Source organism: Malaclemys terrapin, chromosome 2 (assembly GCF_027887155.1).
Source record: "Malaclemys terrapin pileata isolate rMalTer1 chromosome 2, rMalTer1.hap1, whole genome shotgun sequence".
NCBI lineage: Eukaryota > Metazoa > Chordata > Testudines > Emydidae > Malaclemys > Malaclemys terrapin.
Window position 1 is genome coordinate 227,501,812 of NC_071506.1, and position 16,798 is coordinate 227,518,609.

General features: G+C 40.7%; 1 protein-coding gene across 2 annotated transcripts; it reads right to left on the reverse strand.

Moving 5' to 3' along the window:
- Positions 1-5,600: 5,600 nt before the first annotated feature.
- Positions 5,601-16,034, reverse strand: NUP42 (nucleoporin 42). 2 transcript variants are annotated; one of them, XM_054020207.1, is made up of 7 exons: positions 15,870-16,034; positions 13,263-13,503; positions 11,352-11,446; positions 10,865-10,941; positions 7,569-7,655; positions 6,546-6,630; positions 5,601-6,452 (listed from the first exon to the last, which is right to left on the reverse strand). In XM_054020207.1, exons 1-7 carry the CDS (start codon positions 15,979-15,981, stop codon positions 5,881-5,883), a joined length of 1,269 nt encoding a protein of 422 aa, XP_053876182.1. In that variant the 5' UTR covers positions 15,982-16,034; the 3' UTR covers positions 5,601-5,880. The 2 variants fall into 2 exon arrangements, with proteins under 2 accessions (XP_053876182.1, XP_053876183.1); XM_054020208.1 differs by lacking the exons at positions 10,865-10,941; positions 13,263-13,503; positions 15,870-16,034 and having other exon boundaries at positions 11,352-11,441.
- Between the last annotated feature and the right edge of the window lie 764 nt (positions 16,035-16,798).

Here is a 16,798-nt window from a genome sequence, read left to right on the forward strand (position 1 = left end):
TGACGAGAACTGGCTCTGTGGATGAGGGGAAAAGCAATAGATGTGTTATTGCTTGACCTTAGGAAAGCTTTTGATACGGTCTCCCACAGTATTCTTGCTAGCAAGTTAAAGAAGTATGGGCTGGATGAATGGACTAAGGTGGAGAGAAAGTTGGCTAGATCATTGGGCTCAATGGGTAGTGATCAATGGCTCCATGTCTAGTTGGCAGCCCGTATCAAGCAGAGTGCCCCAAGGGTCGGTGCTGGGGCTGGTTTTGTTCAATATCTTCATTAATGATCTGGAGGAGGGCGTGGATTGCACCCTCAGCAAGTTTGCAGATGACACTAAACTGGGAGGAATGGTAGATACACTGGAGGGTAGGGATAGGATTCAGAGGGACCTAGACAAATTAGAGGATTGGGCCAAAAGAAATCTGAGATTCAACAAGGACAAGTGCAGAGTTCTGCACTTAGGATGGAAGAATCCCATGCACTGCTACAGACTATGGACTGAGTGGCTAGGCAGCAGTTCTGCAGAAAAGGACCTAGGGGTTACAGATGAGAAGCTGGATATGAGTCAATGGTGTGCCTTGTTGCAAGAAGGCTAACGGCATCTTGGGCTGTATAAGTAGGAGCATTGCCATCAGATCAAGGGACGTGATCATTCCCCTCTATTCGGCATTGGTGAGGCCTCATCTGGAGTACTGTGTCCTGTTTTGGGCCCCACACTACAAGAAGGATCTGGAAAAATTGGAAAGAGTCCAGCGGAGGACAACAAAAAATGATTAGGTGGCTGGAGCACATGACTTTGAGGAGAGGCTGAGGGAACTGGGGTTATTTAGTCTGCAGAGAAGAATGAGGGGGCATTTGATAGCTGCTTTCAACTACCTGAAAGGGGGTTCCAAAGAGGATGGCTCTAGACTGTTCTCAGTGGTACCAGCTGACAGAACAAGGAGTAATGGTCTCAAGTTGCAGTGCGGGAGGTTTAGGTTGGATATTAGGAAAAACTCTCTCACCGGGAGGGTGGTGAAGCATTGGAATGGGTTACCTAGGGAGGTAGTGGAATCTCCTTCCTCAGAGGTTTTTAAGGTCAGGCTTGACAAAGCCCTGTCTGGGATGATTTAGTTGGAGATTGGTCCTGCTTTGAGCAAGGGGTTGGACTAGATGACTTCCTGAGGTCCCTTCCAACCCTGATACTCTGTGATTCTATGAATTACCTCAGCTTATTAATGCACAGCCTGGAGTGGATTTATTATTTTGTTTTCCAATTAAAGCATGAGGGGTTCAGTAGTTTAAAACAATCTTAACCAGTTTTAGGAAGGATTTGTGCAATTTATCCTTCCACTATGAAAAGGGATAGTCCTAGAATAGTCACCCACTCTCCTCCCACCCTTTAGTGTCTTTTTATATATTAAAAAAAAAGTTTTAGATTTCTTTCTGCATGAACAAAGAGTGGAGAGAGTCTTCCCTGCTTGCTGAAGAGGACCTAATTAAGTGAATTGGTGCAAAGCTGTGACATCTCCAAGGAGAGTTCCAGCCAACCAGAATATGGCTCTGGACAATCAGAGTCTCAAGCCACACATTTGTGAGGTTCCTCTTGTAGCTATCAGTGATAAGAAAGTACTCAAATCCATGCACTAACTGTAAACTGGGAAATAGAAAGGCTTATTTGCTTACATAGGCCTTTCCATTCATAGATCAATAAAGTCTCTACAAAAGTGAGCAGTTACCTCCATTTTACAGATAGGAACACTAAAGGCAGGGAGAAGTGATGTGATTTGATTAAGGTCACATAGCATGTGGCAGGGCTGCGCAAGAATGGTATTGTGCTTAAGGCAACAGATCGGGGTTTAGTTCTTATCTCTACCACATACTACACAGATGACCTTGGTCAAATCACAACCTTTTTGTCCATTTCCCCCCCCCCCCCCGTAAAATGTGATAAAAATGCTTCCTCATCTCACAAGCTCTTGGAAGAGCAATTGTAGAGCAAGTCAGAAGTCTTCCAACTACATGGTTTTTCAGTGATAAATGGCAATTCACCAAAACTGTTCATGGGAGATAATTTATTTTGACATAGACTCATAGACTTTAAGGTCAGAAGGGACCATTATGATCATCTGGTCTGACCCCCTGCATGTTGCAGGCCGCAAGACCCTTCCCTGGACTCTACCGTTGAAGTCCCCAATCCTGTGTTTTAGTGACTTCAATCGGCTGAGACCCTCCTGCTAGTGATCCCTGCCCCATGCTGCGGAGGAAGGCGAAAAACCTCCAGGGGCTCAGCCAATCTACCCTGGAGGAAAATTCCTTCCCGACCCCAAATATGGCGATCAGTAATACCCCGAGCATATAGGCAAGAGTCTCTAGCCTGACCCTTGTTGGCCATTATGCTATTCATGTACCATTGCTTGGTTTTCCTTGGCTACTATGTTTTATCATTAAACCATTCCCTCCATAAACTTATCCAACTTAATCTTAAAACCAGACAGGTCCGTCGCCCCCACCGTTTCCTTCGGAAGGCCGTTCCAATATTTCACCCCTCTGACGGTCAGAAACCTTAGTCTAATTTCAAGCCTAAACTTCCCCCCGGCCAGTTTGTATCCATTCGTTCTCGTGTCCACATTAGTACTAAGCAGGAATAATTCCTCTCCCTCCCTTGTATTAACCCCTCTGATATATTTAAAGATAGCAATCATATCCCCCCTCAGCCTTCGCTTTGTCAGACTAAACAACCCAAGCTCCTCTAATCTCTTTTCATACGACAGGTTTTCCATTCCTCTGATTATCTTAGTCGCCCTTCTCTGCACCCGTTCCAGTTTGAGTTCATCTTTTTTAAACATGGGAGACCAGAACTGAACACAGTACTCCAAATGAGGTCTCACCAGCGCCTTATACAACGGAAGCAGGACCTCCCTATCCCTACTAGATATACCTCGCCTTATACATCCCAAGACCGCATTGGCTTTTTTCACCGCCACGTCACATTGTCGACTCATAGTCATCCTGCGGTCCACAAGGACCCCTAGGTCCTTCTCCTCTTCCGTTACTTCTAACCAATGCGTCCCCATCTTGTAGCTAAAATTGTTATTATTCGTCCCCAAGTGCATCACCTTACACTTTTTACTATTAAATTTCATCCTATTTCTGATACTCCAATTCACAAGCTCATTCAAGTCTCCCTGCAGAATATCCCTATCCTCCTCCGAGTTTGCAACTCCTCCCACCTTCGTATCATCCACAAACTTTATCAGCCCACTCTTGCAATCGGTCCCGAGGTCAGTTATAAATAGATTAAATAAGATGGGTCCCAAAACCGAACCTTGAGGCACTCCACTAGTAACCTCCCTCCAACCCGACAATTCACCCTTTAATACGACCCGCTGCATTCTCCCCATTAACCAATTCCCTATCCACCTCTGGATTTTCATATCGATTCCCATGTTTTTCATTTTAACCAATAGTTCCTCATGGGGTACTGTATCAAACGCTTTACTGAAATCCAGGTATATTAGGTCCACCGCATTTCCCTTATCTAATAAGTCCGTTACTTTCTCAAAGAAGGAGATCAGATTCGTTTGGCACGATCTGCCCTTCGTAAAACCATGCTGTAATTTATCGCATTTGCCATTAACTTCAAGGTCCTCAACTAGTTTCTCTTTCAGAATCTTCTCCAGCACCTTGCACACTACTGATGTTAAACTAACAGGCCTATAGTTACCCGGGTCACTTTTTTTCCCCTTTCTTGAAAATAGGAACCACATTGGCTATTCTCCAGTCTAACGGGATCACCCCTGAGTTTACAGATTCATTAAATATAGTCACTAATGGGCCTGCTATTTCCCGCGCCAATTCCTTCAATATTCTCGGATGAAGATCGTCCGGTCCACCCGACTTAGTCCCATTAAGGCGTTCTAGTTTTGTTTCTACCTCGGATGCGGTAATCCCCCATCCTGTATGCCCCTCTGTAACGGTGCTACTATCCCTAATACCTTCATTGGCCTCATTAAACACCGATGCAAAATATTCATTGAGATATTGCGCCATGCCTAGATTATCTTTGATCTCCTCTCTGGCTATAGTCTTCAGCGGTCCCACTTCTTCTTTCTTTGCTTTCTTCCTATTTATATGGCTGTAAAACCTCTTACTATTGCTTTTAATTCCCCTCGCTGAGTCCAACTCTTCCCGGCCTTTGGCCTTTCTCACTCTATCTCTACATTCTCTGACTTCACTAAGGTAAGTTTCCTTACTGATCCCTCCCCTCTTCCACTCTTTGTACACTTTCTGTTTTTTCCTAATCGCCCCTTTCAGCTGGTCGCTCATCCAGCTCGGTCTAAGTCTCTTGCTTAGTAATCTTTTTCCCTTTTTGGGGATACAGGCCTCTGACAGCTCTTGCATCTTTAAGTTAAAGTAATCCCAGGCTTCCCCCACTTCCCTTAATTTGTTAAAATTGGCCTTTTTAAAATTATAAACCCTACTCTTTGACTTAATTCTGGTACTATTTCCATTTAGTGTAAACCGAATTAGCTCATGATCACTGGAGCCCAAGTTGTCCCCCACTACCACTTCCTCAACAAGGTCCTCACTACTTACTAGAATCAAATCTAAAATGGCCTCCCCCCTCGTCGGCTCAGCTACCACTTGATAAAGGAATTGATCCGCGAGCACATCTAGGAACATCTGAGCCCTATTATTGCTACTAGCGTTTGGGAAGTTAAAGTCCCCCATAATAACACAGTTTCTATTAGTATTTACCTCCCTTAATACATTAAACAGTTCCTTATCCATATCCTGGGTCGATCCCGGCAGTCTATAGCACACCCCAAGCACTATCCCCGGAGAGGCTCTAGTAGTCCTTTTACCCAGCTTGAGTATCGCCCAGACGGACTCCATGTTATCTATTCCATCCACTATTCAAAAAATTTGATAAAAGTTTACGTTTTTTCTAAACAAGTAGTATATTTTTCTTGTTTAAATTTCCAAAATAAAGATTTTTGGAAATTTAATTTTTAGTAAAAAAAATTTAAAAAGTGGAAACTGAAATATTTAGGTTGACCTGTTCCACATTTTTTCCCCTTCACATTATTGATAAGCAAAATTTTGAGATTTCAACTTTTCATGATTTGAAATGGGAAAATTCTGAAATTTCAAACTTTCACAGGACAGGAAAACCATTCGCTGACCAGCTCTAAAAAACTCATTAGCCTTTGCAAGATGCTCAGATGTTATGGTGATGAGGGCCAAACAAAAGCCTAAAAATAAATAATAATAAAAAAATCCAGGTTCTCTTGACAGCCAGGGCTTTGCCCTATTGTAGATTTTATGGTTATGAACTGACTGTAGGGTGAAGAAACAAGGTTAGAGCCTATGAGGAGTAGATGGCACTTGTAATGGTCTCCAATTCAGACACACACAGTAAAATGGTCAGTTGCTGAAGAAAGCATGTCCCTTTCTTTGAAGGCAAAAAGAGGCAAGGGAAAGGGCAGATCAAAGCAAGGGGTACAGCAGTTTTACTTTGTACACATTTCATCATCAGTTGGTTGACTGTCTATCTCAAAAGTACTCCCATTCCACTGCAGATTTTCTTTTCACAGCAGAGAAGAAAAGATTGAGAAGATATCACTGTATTTTGTTAATTTACTATAAAAACTTTATTTTCAATTGTAAACTTCTTGGGTTTAAAGACTCTTCCAAAGCAAACAAAGAATATTTACAATTGGGATCCTACTTTCCTGGAGCAGCCTTAAAGGAAATTAAAATTTAACTCACAAGAAGTATATAGTTCAGTGCCAAACCTCAAAATTACATATTTGAATTGTTAAAGTGTCAAGTTGCCTACTTACAGAAAATTAAAAACATTCTGTAAAAGTTTAATTTCAGAATTTGCTCACTGTACATGTTAGTTTCAAACATTTAAAAGCTCTATTGGTGGTGGCTTTAGAGGAATCTTTCCTAGCGTAAACTTCTTTGCTTCAAACTGCTTCAACTCCTCAGGTGATAGATCAGTCTTTGGTGTGAATAACTTATCTGAAGTAACAATGCTTGTGGCTGCAGGAGGTGCTGGTGCTACATTATATCCAAAGGCACTAACAGACTGTCCAAATAAAGAGTTGCCTGATTCTGAGGCAGGGGCAGCAACTGCTGCATTAACAGCTCCAAAGGCTGGAAGTGGGGTTGTGCTTGACAAGTTTACAGCAGAGGAACTGCCAAACCCTGAAAATCCAGAAGTTCCAAAACCACCTGCCGTTTCAGGCTTTTTAAATGAAAAAGAGGCTGCAGATGAAGCTGGTTGGCTACCAAAGCCAATGGAAGGGGCTGATCTTGAGGAAGAGGTCACACCCAATGCTGAAGGGTCCGGAACAATAGAAGAGCTTCCAAATGCAGTGGTGCTTCCAGAGGATGCATTAACAAGTTCAGTATTTGATTTAAAGGAAGAACTGCTGGCACTCCTATTGCTGCTGCTGCTTAGTGGAAAGCCTGCAATTATAACACACACATAGGGAAATTTTTAGAACAGAAAAACAAAAAGGCAATAATTAACAGTGCTAGCTATTAATACAGAAAACTTACCTGATGACCCAAAGGTTGATGTTTGTTGTCCACCAAATCCAAAGGCAGGCAATGGTTGACTAACCACATTTTTCAGTTCAGATACCTTTTAAAAAAAGGCAAATGTAGGATTCACATTTTAAAGTGGGCAAATGTGTTTCTTTCTATAAACATTTATAACTAATATAAATACTTCTGATAATTAAGTCAGTGAAGTCAAAACTAGTTTCAACTGAAGAAGTTAATTGGCATGGTTCTTTTAAGTATGTTGTCATATCAGGCCAAGCCTAAAAATATTGTGTGGCAGGAATGGAGCATGACACTGTTTTCAAATCCAGACCACCACCTTCTGTCTCTCTCTCACATGCTCCATCTGTTCTGTCATTCTTCACTGCCCCCCCACCCAAACAAGTGTTCCAAAAGCATTATCCAAGACCTGATGCCAGACTACTATCAACATGCTTGTCTCATTGCTACTTGGCCAGATCCTTTGACATGGAAACCCCTGCATAGCAGTAATATGGAAGATAATCTCAACTATGGTGTTTTTCAAAGTACTGCAGCAGTTTTAGCCACACATCTTCTATTAAAATTGTCACAGCTAGAAGGCAAATATTTTCAAGTCTTGGCTATTTAGTGCCAAGCAAGACCATTCTAAATGACTGCAAAGTACTTGTTCTTAAATAAAAAATGTTGAAATTTTCAAAGCCAAGAAGGGGGATTTAGAATTTAATGTACAATAGAAGATGGATGGCTAAATCCTATGACTATATTATCTGTATTTTCTACACATGGAACTTTTGCCAGATCGCTATACGAAGATCAATTCATGAAGTCGGCAAATATGGATACCATTTCTTCACCCATATCATGTCTTAGAAATTGGTTCCTTAACGATCATTGTGAAGGCAACTAACTTTGGTATGTGTAGCACACTTTGGCATGATGTATCTAACAAACTATCTTGAATCCAAGTTAAACATTCCTGTTTGAAATTAGGAGAAGGAGAACATTAAATATATTTTACTTTTCAGTAATACTCACCAATGCTGCTTTGGTAGATGTATTTAGAGTCTTCAACTCAAGCAATCTATTTCTCCATTGGTTTACTAATTGCTGGACTGAATTCATCTAAAAAGGGGAGGGGGAAAAAGAAAAAAAAAGAGACAAAGGACATTAAGTCTGTGATAATGATGCAAGTAAGAAATGGCACTATTGAGTAATTTCATGATGCAACTGAAAAGGCACAGGTTTCTTAAATTACGATAGGACAACCCCACTAGCCCAAAAGTAGTAAGACACCTACCCCTACCCAAAACCTCCACGCTACAAATTTGAGCAGGGAAAGTGCAAGTCTGAAACTCAATATTATCAACTTTCTTTACACAATTGCTCTCAGACCAAGCGTATTGCTTTTTATGCATATAAAACATGAGAAACTGCAGGATACTTTCTTTAATGCAAGTTCTAACCAATTAGTAGTATTAACAGAGGAATTCCAAATTCCAGCTCTACAAGAATAAACTCTTCAATTCCTTGTTTTACTGCTGGCACAGTTGACATTGTATGTGCTGAATCATTAAGTTAAGTACCAAGAGTTTACCGAATGCTCCCCTTGCTTTCTAGCAAAAACACCCCCTTCTCTCTCAGGATAATTTAGCACTATCACTCCATACTTATTAATTAAGGACTTAAATTCACTAATATAATCAGTTCCCTTAAAGTGCAGAGTGGATTACTACACACAATTCTGTAGTGATTGCTAAAGTACAGGAAATTAAACTTTAATAGAAGAAAAGGGTATTTAGTAATGATTAAAACATTAAATAATCACATCACAATATTGTGTACATCACTATTCCACATCAGTATAATTTAAATAAAATAATGTGCTTTCACATTTTTATAAGTAGCTAAGGCTTAACGTAGTGTAAAAAAAACGATGTCAAAATTAGAAAAGCCTTTTGATGTGCCAGCAACCTGTGAAAGTGGAATATTTAATCTTTTAGTAAAATCTTCACACACTTTCAAAGTGTCTCAACATCACAAACACACCAACAATTCTATTCAGCATGGTCACGTGCTGGAAGATCATTGTCTGACATCAGCTCTTATAAGACACAGACTGGGAAATTCCTCGTTTATATTTTGACTCAGTTTATGAATAAAACATGATTTGGATGAGAATATCTCATGGAAGGACTACACAAGGTAAATAATTATGGACTTGTATATTGACAACTTCATGAACTTGCATTCAAATATTCAGTGATGCTCTCTTACAAATCTTAAAATCAGTTAATACACTATCCACCACCATTAAGTTTGATTATAGCTTACTAAATATTAAAGGTTTTACAAAAACTTCTCAGCATTGCAGCAATACCAGCTACTAAGAAAACATGCAAAGGTGATAAAAATAAATGTACATTTAATTTTTTTTTTTTTTAAAGGTGAAACATTTACTAGATTAGAAAGTTATATTTGGAAGGCTCACTTCAGAGATTTGAGGAAGCAACTGTTCCACGTTTGACCAAAAAAATGATATATAAATAAATAAAATAAAAGGGTTATACTTTTTGTTTTTGTATGATTCTGCCCTTCTCTAATCACTTCTGCTTTCATATCTTCACTGCCTTGTTTGACTAATACTAAACAATGTTTCTGGTGGGACAAAATTTTCTTCTGCATCCCAAGAAGCAGTGTTCGTGCTAAATGTTAAAATTAACAGGAAGCACCAGCATTTAAGTGCTTCCTGTGTCTAATAAAACTAGTAATATTAGCAATTCCTACTGAAATGCTGTCCAACGGGAAGAAAAATTGTGCAGCAATCGATCAGATTAGGATTGGGCATCCAAATCATGATATTCCAGAATAAAAACAAACAGTTTGCTTTTATAATCCCAGCATATTAGATTCTGGACTGCAGCAATATCCGAAGTCTACTTAAAGGAAGATAATTAACTTGAAATCTAGTCAATTACAAAAGATTTGAAGTAAGGTAGTTTCAATGTCAGTAATTTGTGGATTTACGACAACATTCTTCTATTTTAAAAAAATGTTTTCAGTTCCCAGTGTGTGAAATATCCACACAAATGGGAAATCTTGTAATGGTCTATCACAAATTTGTTAATTGCACAGAATTCTTTTCAAAAAAATATTTTCCTTTTAATTTCTGAATTAACATTAGGTGTTACTTGGGGGCAATTCTTCAAATACTTTCAAAGAAAAATTTGACTTCTGATGTCATTAGGGCGTTATAAAGTTAATCTTTTGCAATAGCATAATTTCCTGTTTGTGAACTGAGAAAGAAAGAACACAGGAAAACAAATTTAAAAATAAAACGCTTGGCTTATTGAGGGTGTTATAAACAGTTTTATTATTAACCACACTACTGCAATTGATTTTAGTTTAACAAGCAAGACTGGTGGTAAAAGACAGACAGATTGGAAAGAACAGAGGGGTATAAAGTCAATGGACACATTTTTCTGACTGGAGAGACTAAGGCCAGGTTTACTTGTGGAATTTTTGCTGCTATAGTAATGTCAGTCAGGATTTAATTTATTTTTTAAACATTTCCATAACAACCAAAGCCCTAGTGTAGATGCAGTTATACCAGCACTAAATGCTTTTGCTGATATTATCTATACTGGAAAAGAATTTGTTTGCCAGTATAAACTGTATCTACATTAAGAGGCATTGCTGATATAGCTGTAGGAAAAAAAAAAACTGTCAACAGTATAGAGGAGGACTTTTTGAATAGGAGACAAGGAAAAACTTCATTGTGCCCTATGCTCTGCCACATCAATATCAAATTATATCGATATCAGCAGAGACAGTGTCAAGCTCTCAGGCCATGATTCAAGCAGTTACACAAATAGTACCGAGAAGATTCTAAGGGCTAGCAGAGAAGAAGCTTGAGGAGTAAGGCTAAGTGTGAGCAGAGGAAAATCTAGGCAAAGAGCAGCCCCTAAATTTAATTATGTGAGATTAGCCAAAGGCCCTCTCCTATTGCTTCCCATGGAGCAGCAGCATTAACAAAGCGTGCCCAGCACTTTAGGAAATCAAACCACTTTCTTTAGCTGCCTAATTTTAGGCACCCACGTGAGACAGTTTTGGCCAGTGTTCTCAATGAAATTAATAATTGAAACTGGAAAGCATGCACAGTATATTTAAAACTAAAGACAGCCAATTCATTGAGAGTGTATTTTGGCATTCTGAAAATTCCTTGGAATTTGTTACACAAATCAAATGAGCCACCACTGTAGTTATTAAAGTAGCACTACTCTGAACTGCGTATGTTACATCAGAAAAGTTTGCAATATTTTTAAAAAGCTTACATAGTTCTGAATATTATTGTTTGCTCTGCAGTTATAGTATTCAAGATGCAACTCTTCTGGTGAGAAGTCTGGAAAACCTGTAGGGAAAGGAACAATCAAAATCCTCAGAGGAAGATGTATTGTTTGAGAGCATTTTTATGACGCTACAATAGATAGGCCTTGCTGCAACACCCATAATAAGTCAATTAGTTACAGCACATTTGAAAAGATGCAAAGGTCACTTGTAATAGAACCTCCAGGTTGCACATGCCAAAAATGAGGCACCATATCACTTTATCATAAGTTAAGTCTAGATCCTGCAAGATCTCCACATAGGTGGAACAAGTGGAAGGTTTGAGGCTTTAGCTTTTTAGGGGAAGAGCTTTTGTCTCGTGCAATTCTGCAAAGCAACTGGCACTCTTTTGGACCCTAAAATAAATATAATGCAACACCTTGAGAGAAACATTCTTGGTAATAAAGTATATGATGACACTAGGGAAGTTACTACCTGAGATGTTCGGTTTTTCTTTCATAGGTGAGTAACAGGAAAACATCCACTGTCCTGAAGATTCCCAGACTTCCATGTCCTTTATTATGCCTTCGCTAGAAAAATTATACCAAAGAAAAAAAATTGAATAAAATCAATTATTCGATCAAAAAAAAAAAAAAAAAAAAGAACAAAAAGGTATTTCAAAATAATTCCGGGCCAGATTCTGATACACTCCCTCACCCTGAGCAGCCCCATACTCCATGAGCAGTCTCCCTGACTTTAATGGAGTAAGCATTTCCCCATCCTAGTAGTAAAGCTGAACCATGGACATTAATGGTTTACACATGTTGAAGTAAGGCACTCATCAGTATGAGCACTGGGACAATTGGCCCCTCAGTGAACAATTGTGATAACCTATAGGAATGGTCACTTTTTAAATGTTTTGCTAAAGTATATAATTGCATAATGAATTAAGCAAGTTGGAAAAAGATTGGCAGTCTGAAGTGCATACCTCCCATTAAATGATTCCCTCTGAGGGCTGCAGATTATTATCTCAACATTACTTTTTGAGAAACCTTGAAAATTACAAAGGTAATTCTAAAAATATAAGCTAATATGTATAGCAGCAAAAAGTAAAATGCAGAAAGACTCTGACTAGAGGAAAACAGCTGTCTCATGTCAATTTTAAGAGAATACAGAAGTCTATATACTATAGAAGTAATGAAATAATAGGGATAAAGGACAATCAACTGAAGTAAAACAAAATGGAAAGGAGAACATTTAGAGACAAACACTGAAGAGAACAAAAGCAAGAATACTGTACTGTAGAGAGAAGATCACTAAGTATTTGAAATTTGCTTTTATTACTCTGGATTTTTTGTAATAAAAACCACACATTCATATGAGGTAACCAAAATGTAGGTAAATACCATCTTTTAAGGATTTTAAAAATTTCCTCATCCTACTCTAGACAAAGTGACCTGCAAAGGGAAATTTTCTCTCTCTCTAATCTAGTTTGTGCCCTTCTTAATGTATAAAGAATGTCTGAATCACCCCCCCCCCCACAAGAAGGGGGAGGAGGTTTTATTTGTTTTCTCCTTAAGTGTCAGGAAAGTCAAGACAAATGTTTCCTTTGTTGTTGGAGAACTTTTTGAATGACTTAAATGTATATTGGGAGCTCTCAGCCCTTAATTAACATGGCTGGCACATCAAAATCTTAAAGGAAGTGTTCCCCTAGATCTAGGTACATTAAAACTTTTTTCAGAACACCTGTTTAACTAAAAATAGAATAAAAGCCACTTCTGGCCTCAACCAGTACCTCAATTCCTTAATACCCGTGGTATAAAGATCCTATCAGTACTCAAGTCATCCAATAGCAAAAGCCTGGCTTTTTTTGGGTTCAAAACAAGCGGGCGGAGGGGGGGGGGGGGCGGAGGGGAGGAAGTAGGGTTTTTTTTTTATTATTATTATTATTATTATTATTAAATAAACCTTCCTGGTGTCCTTTATGGGTGAGAATAAAGCAAAAACAGGGGGGAGGGGAGGAGAAGATACAAGCCCAGTTTTTCCCCTTTTCAGATCACCTTTAAAGAGAAATGCAAATTATTAAAAGAGTATCTTAAATTCATAAAGACTGTCTGTGTGCATTTTAATGTAAGGTTCACTGAGGTTTTCCTTCTAGCTCTACTGAAGTTCCATGAAATTTAATTTCACTACAAACACACTTCTTTATTACCCCCTAGTGAAGACATTCATATTAACAAGTGATCTATAATGGATAATAAATATTTATGCATTAGAAGCCTCTTTAGACTTCATTATGGGGAAATTACATAATACACTCAACAAGTGCCTCCATACAAATCTACACTTTTAGAATTCATTTTTCTAAATACTTTCTGTCTTTGAGCATCTAGAACAAGGACTTACAGAAGCTTCTCCTCTTCATCTCTGTAGCTATTGCCAATATTTTGCTCAGAGCTTAATGCAGAGAATCTGTTTTGAGAAAATCCTGAACTTTTATTGCCACCTCCAGAGTCAATAGAGGGTCCAAAAAATGCCTTTCCGTCATCTCTGCTGCCACCCCATGTAGTGGGTTTAGAGAAATTAGAAGGTTGGACAACATTGCTGTATCTCTGGTTATGGGCACCCCATCCTCCTCTGCCAGTACCTTACAATGAAAAAGAAAAAACAATAATTAAATATTCTTCCACATTTCACACATTTTCCTCACTACCATGAATCAAGTAAACCAAGCCCAGCTGTACATGGTAGCACTGTACAATGGAGCCCGAAGAGAATCAATTTTTCAGACATAAACACCACCTCAAAATGTTGACTAATGTGATCAAAGTTTATTTTGTTTAAAGATGCGTGGACAAACTAAGAGCCCAGGCCTGCACATGTAAGCAACTGTAATCATGTGAGCAGTCTCAGTGAAGCTAATGGGACTATTTATGCACATGTTTGCAGAGTGGGGTATTAAGATATCTAATTCATATCTCAAAACCTTTCAAAAGGCCAAAACCAAAGTAAAATAAACCATAAGGGACACCAATAAAAAAATCACACATAGACCAATATGAAATTTACCCATTGTTATTGCAAGTAACAATTAAGATTATTATATCTGAAAGATTAGAAAAAAAATCACAATTCTTTTTTCAGTTTATTTTGCCCATTTGACAGCACTTCATGATAGTCTCCCATTTAGGCCCCAAATCTTGAAAGATGACCTGCATAGCTGCACCCCTGGCCCTACCAAGTCAAGTCCAGATGTTCAGCTTAGAAGAATGAGGCCCTCATTTTCACACTGCTTGTGAGAGATTTCACAGGACAATATGGACAGAAACATTAAAAAAACCCATAACAAGGGAACATGTGACTGTAAGCTACAAACATTTGCTGGGAGATTCAGGGGCAGATAAGCATCTGAAACAACTTTTAACATATTTCTTTGAAACAGATCAGATTCCAAGTTGGCAGCACCCCTTACAAATCATAAACATTAATGATGTATTTAGCGAGGCTTGGGTGGTGGGGAGTTCCCTTTCAAACTGTCCACTTTGGAAACAACAAATCACAGCACTGGGATGTGTATGTTCTGTCTATGGAAGATATACAGAAAAACCACATCTGTGCAGTAGGAATTAGAGAAGGTTTCTCTCCAGTGTACTTGTATCTCATCTCCATTAATACTTATGTCAGAATCCTATTAATATTCCAATCATCCAGTAATCAAGAATGGAGGAGTTTTTTTGGTTTGAAAACAAAAGATTTTCTGAAAACACCCTCCAGAAACTTTCAAGCCTTGCTTATGTATTAGAATAAAACCAAAAATGCATCTAGACAGGCTATAATTTCTAATAAGAAAAAGTCAACTTTTTTATTTTACAAATATTACTAGCTCCAAGCTATTAGTCATTTACAATAAATTCCCACATGAGCTATGTGAAATAGTGACCAATGGCAAGGATGACAGTGAAAGATAATTCATGGTACAATTTTACAAGTAACATTTAATTAAAAAAAAATTTTTTTTAAAAGGAAAAAGGTAAAATACTGAACTGTTTGCTATTAAAGTTTTCCTATTTGAACTGACAGTTATTTAACCCTTTAAATTTAAAGTTCCTGATAAAGCCTACAGCATTTGGTGCACCTAAATTCTGTATTTATATGTGGTGCAATACAATTTTTGTTTCTTTTAGAAATCTACTGGTTAAGGAGATCTACCAGCCTCCTGTTCATTAAAGAGGGAGGAGTTCGAGATGCCAGTTGAGCGGGATTACACATTACCCCACCAGATTAGGCACTCTGAAACAGCAGGTGCTAACAGCAGCACCAGTGGTTACATTGTTACGGCACAGAACAGAGACAAAAACGTTTTAGGATTCTGACAATAATTAGGGACCTATAGAGATGACAAGACTATCTAGAATTAGAATAGTAAACGTTAAGAGAACAAACAGGAGTTTGGGCAGGGATATAAAGCTACACGCTTTATGGCAGAAGCTAACCTCTAAATGGGGGAGAGCGCAATCAGGAAGAACCTTCTCTGGGCGCAGGTTATCCCACGCCCGCGGCAGGGCTCCGCGCAAGCTGTCCCCTGTTGCGGGCGGGATACTGGATGGGTCAGAGCAGAGCAGCTAGCAGAGCAGCTGCGGTAATTACTGCTACGGAAAGCGCCTAGGGCCTCAGCCATGGATCACGGGCCCTGGCGCGAGGCTGGATTTGCCAGGGGGTGATTGGTGATCCCCGCGGGAGGGGGGCGCAGTTAGGGTCCCAGACGTTTGGCCATTGACACCACAGCGCGAAGGGGGGCGCTGGGCCCCCTGGTCTGGGACCCGGCCGGCTCCTTGCGGGCCCCGACCGATCCAGCCGCTTCAAACGCGGGGCTCGGAGCCCTCACCCGCCGGCTTCCCGCGCGCAGAGAGCAGGCGAGAGCCGATCGCCGCGGGCGCGAAATCCCAGTAGCGCGGCCGGCCCCCCCGCTCTGTAAGGGCCCCGCAGGCGGAGGAGAAGAGGAGACGCGGGTACCCTGGGAGGGCGGCGCGGCCGGGCCCGAGCGCCCCCCGCCGCGGGGATGTTCGTTCCAGCACCTCTCGCCGAAGCGGCAGCGGCCCTGCAGGAAGAAGTGGCAGATGGTCATGGCAGCGGACGGGCCCCCCTGTTCCCTCAACCGACCCCTACTACGTCAAAACAACGCGCCGCTACAGCTAACGACACGGGCTTACAGAGCCGCCCACTGCCATCACGTGACAGGGCCCACAACCGCCTCGGGGCGGGACATTTCCGGTGCTTTTTAATGACGTGCGCGAGCTCCCACCCCCAATGCAAGAGAGGACGTAAGAAGAAGGCGGGACCCGACTTTTAGCGGTTGTGGAGAAAACTGCCAGTTAAGCGGCGTAATGAGCAGCAGAGTTGTTGCTCCGCCCCTTACTCCCTGTTTAGCGCAACTGCCTATCAGAGGGCCTCAGCCTGCCTCAATCTATTACTTGCACGTGCGATCATCCCCCCTGCCATTCCCCCCTTAATCTCCGCCCCCCAAGCCTAGGGTGACCGGCTGTCCTGGTTTTATAGGGACAGTCACAATATTTGGTTCTTTGTCTTATATAGGTGCCTATTACCACCCCCATCCCATCCCGATTTTTCACACTTGCTGTCTGGTCACCTTACCCAAGCCCCAGCCCCAGCCCCGTTCCATTTCCCCACCTGTGCTGGGAGCAGGAAGTGGCACTGAGTCCCCCCAACCTGGCGCGTCCCATCCTCAGCACAGCGCAGGGCACAGCACCCTCCAGTCCCCGCAAGGGACAGTGGGGCCAGCACTGCAGCCATCCCGAAGGTCCCAGCACAGCAGCACAAGGGGGAGGCTGTGAGATGCACCGTGCCCCCACCCCCATGCCTCACACAGCCACCCCAGGGGGAGCTAGACCATAACTCAGTCTCATCTACCCCCTTCCCCAACA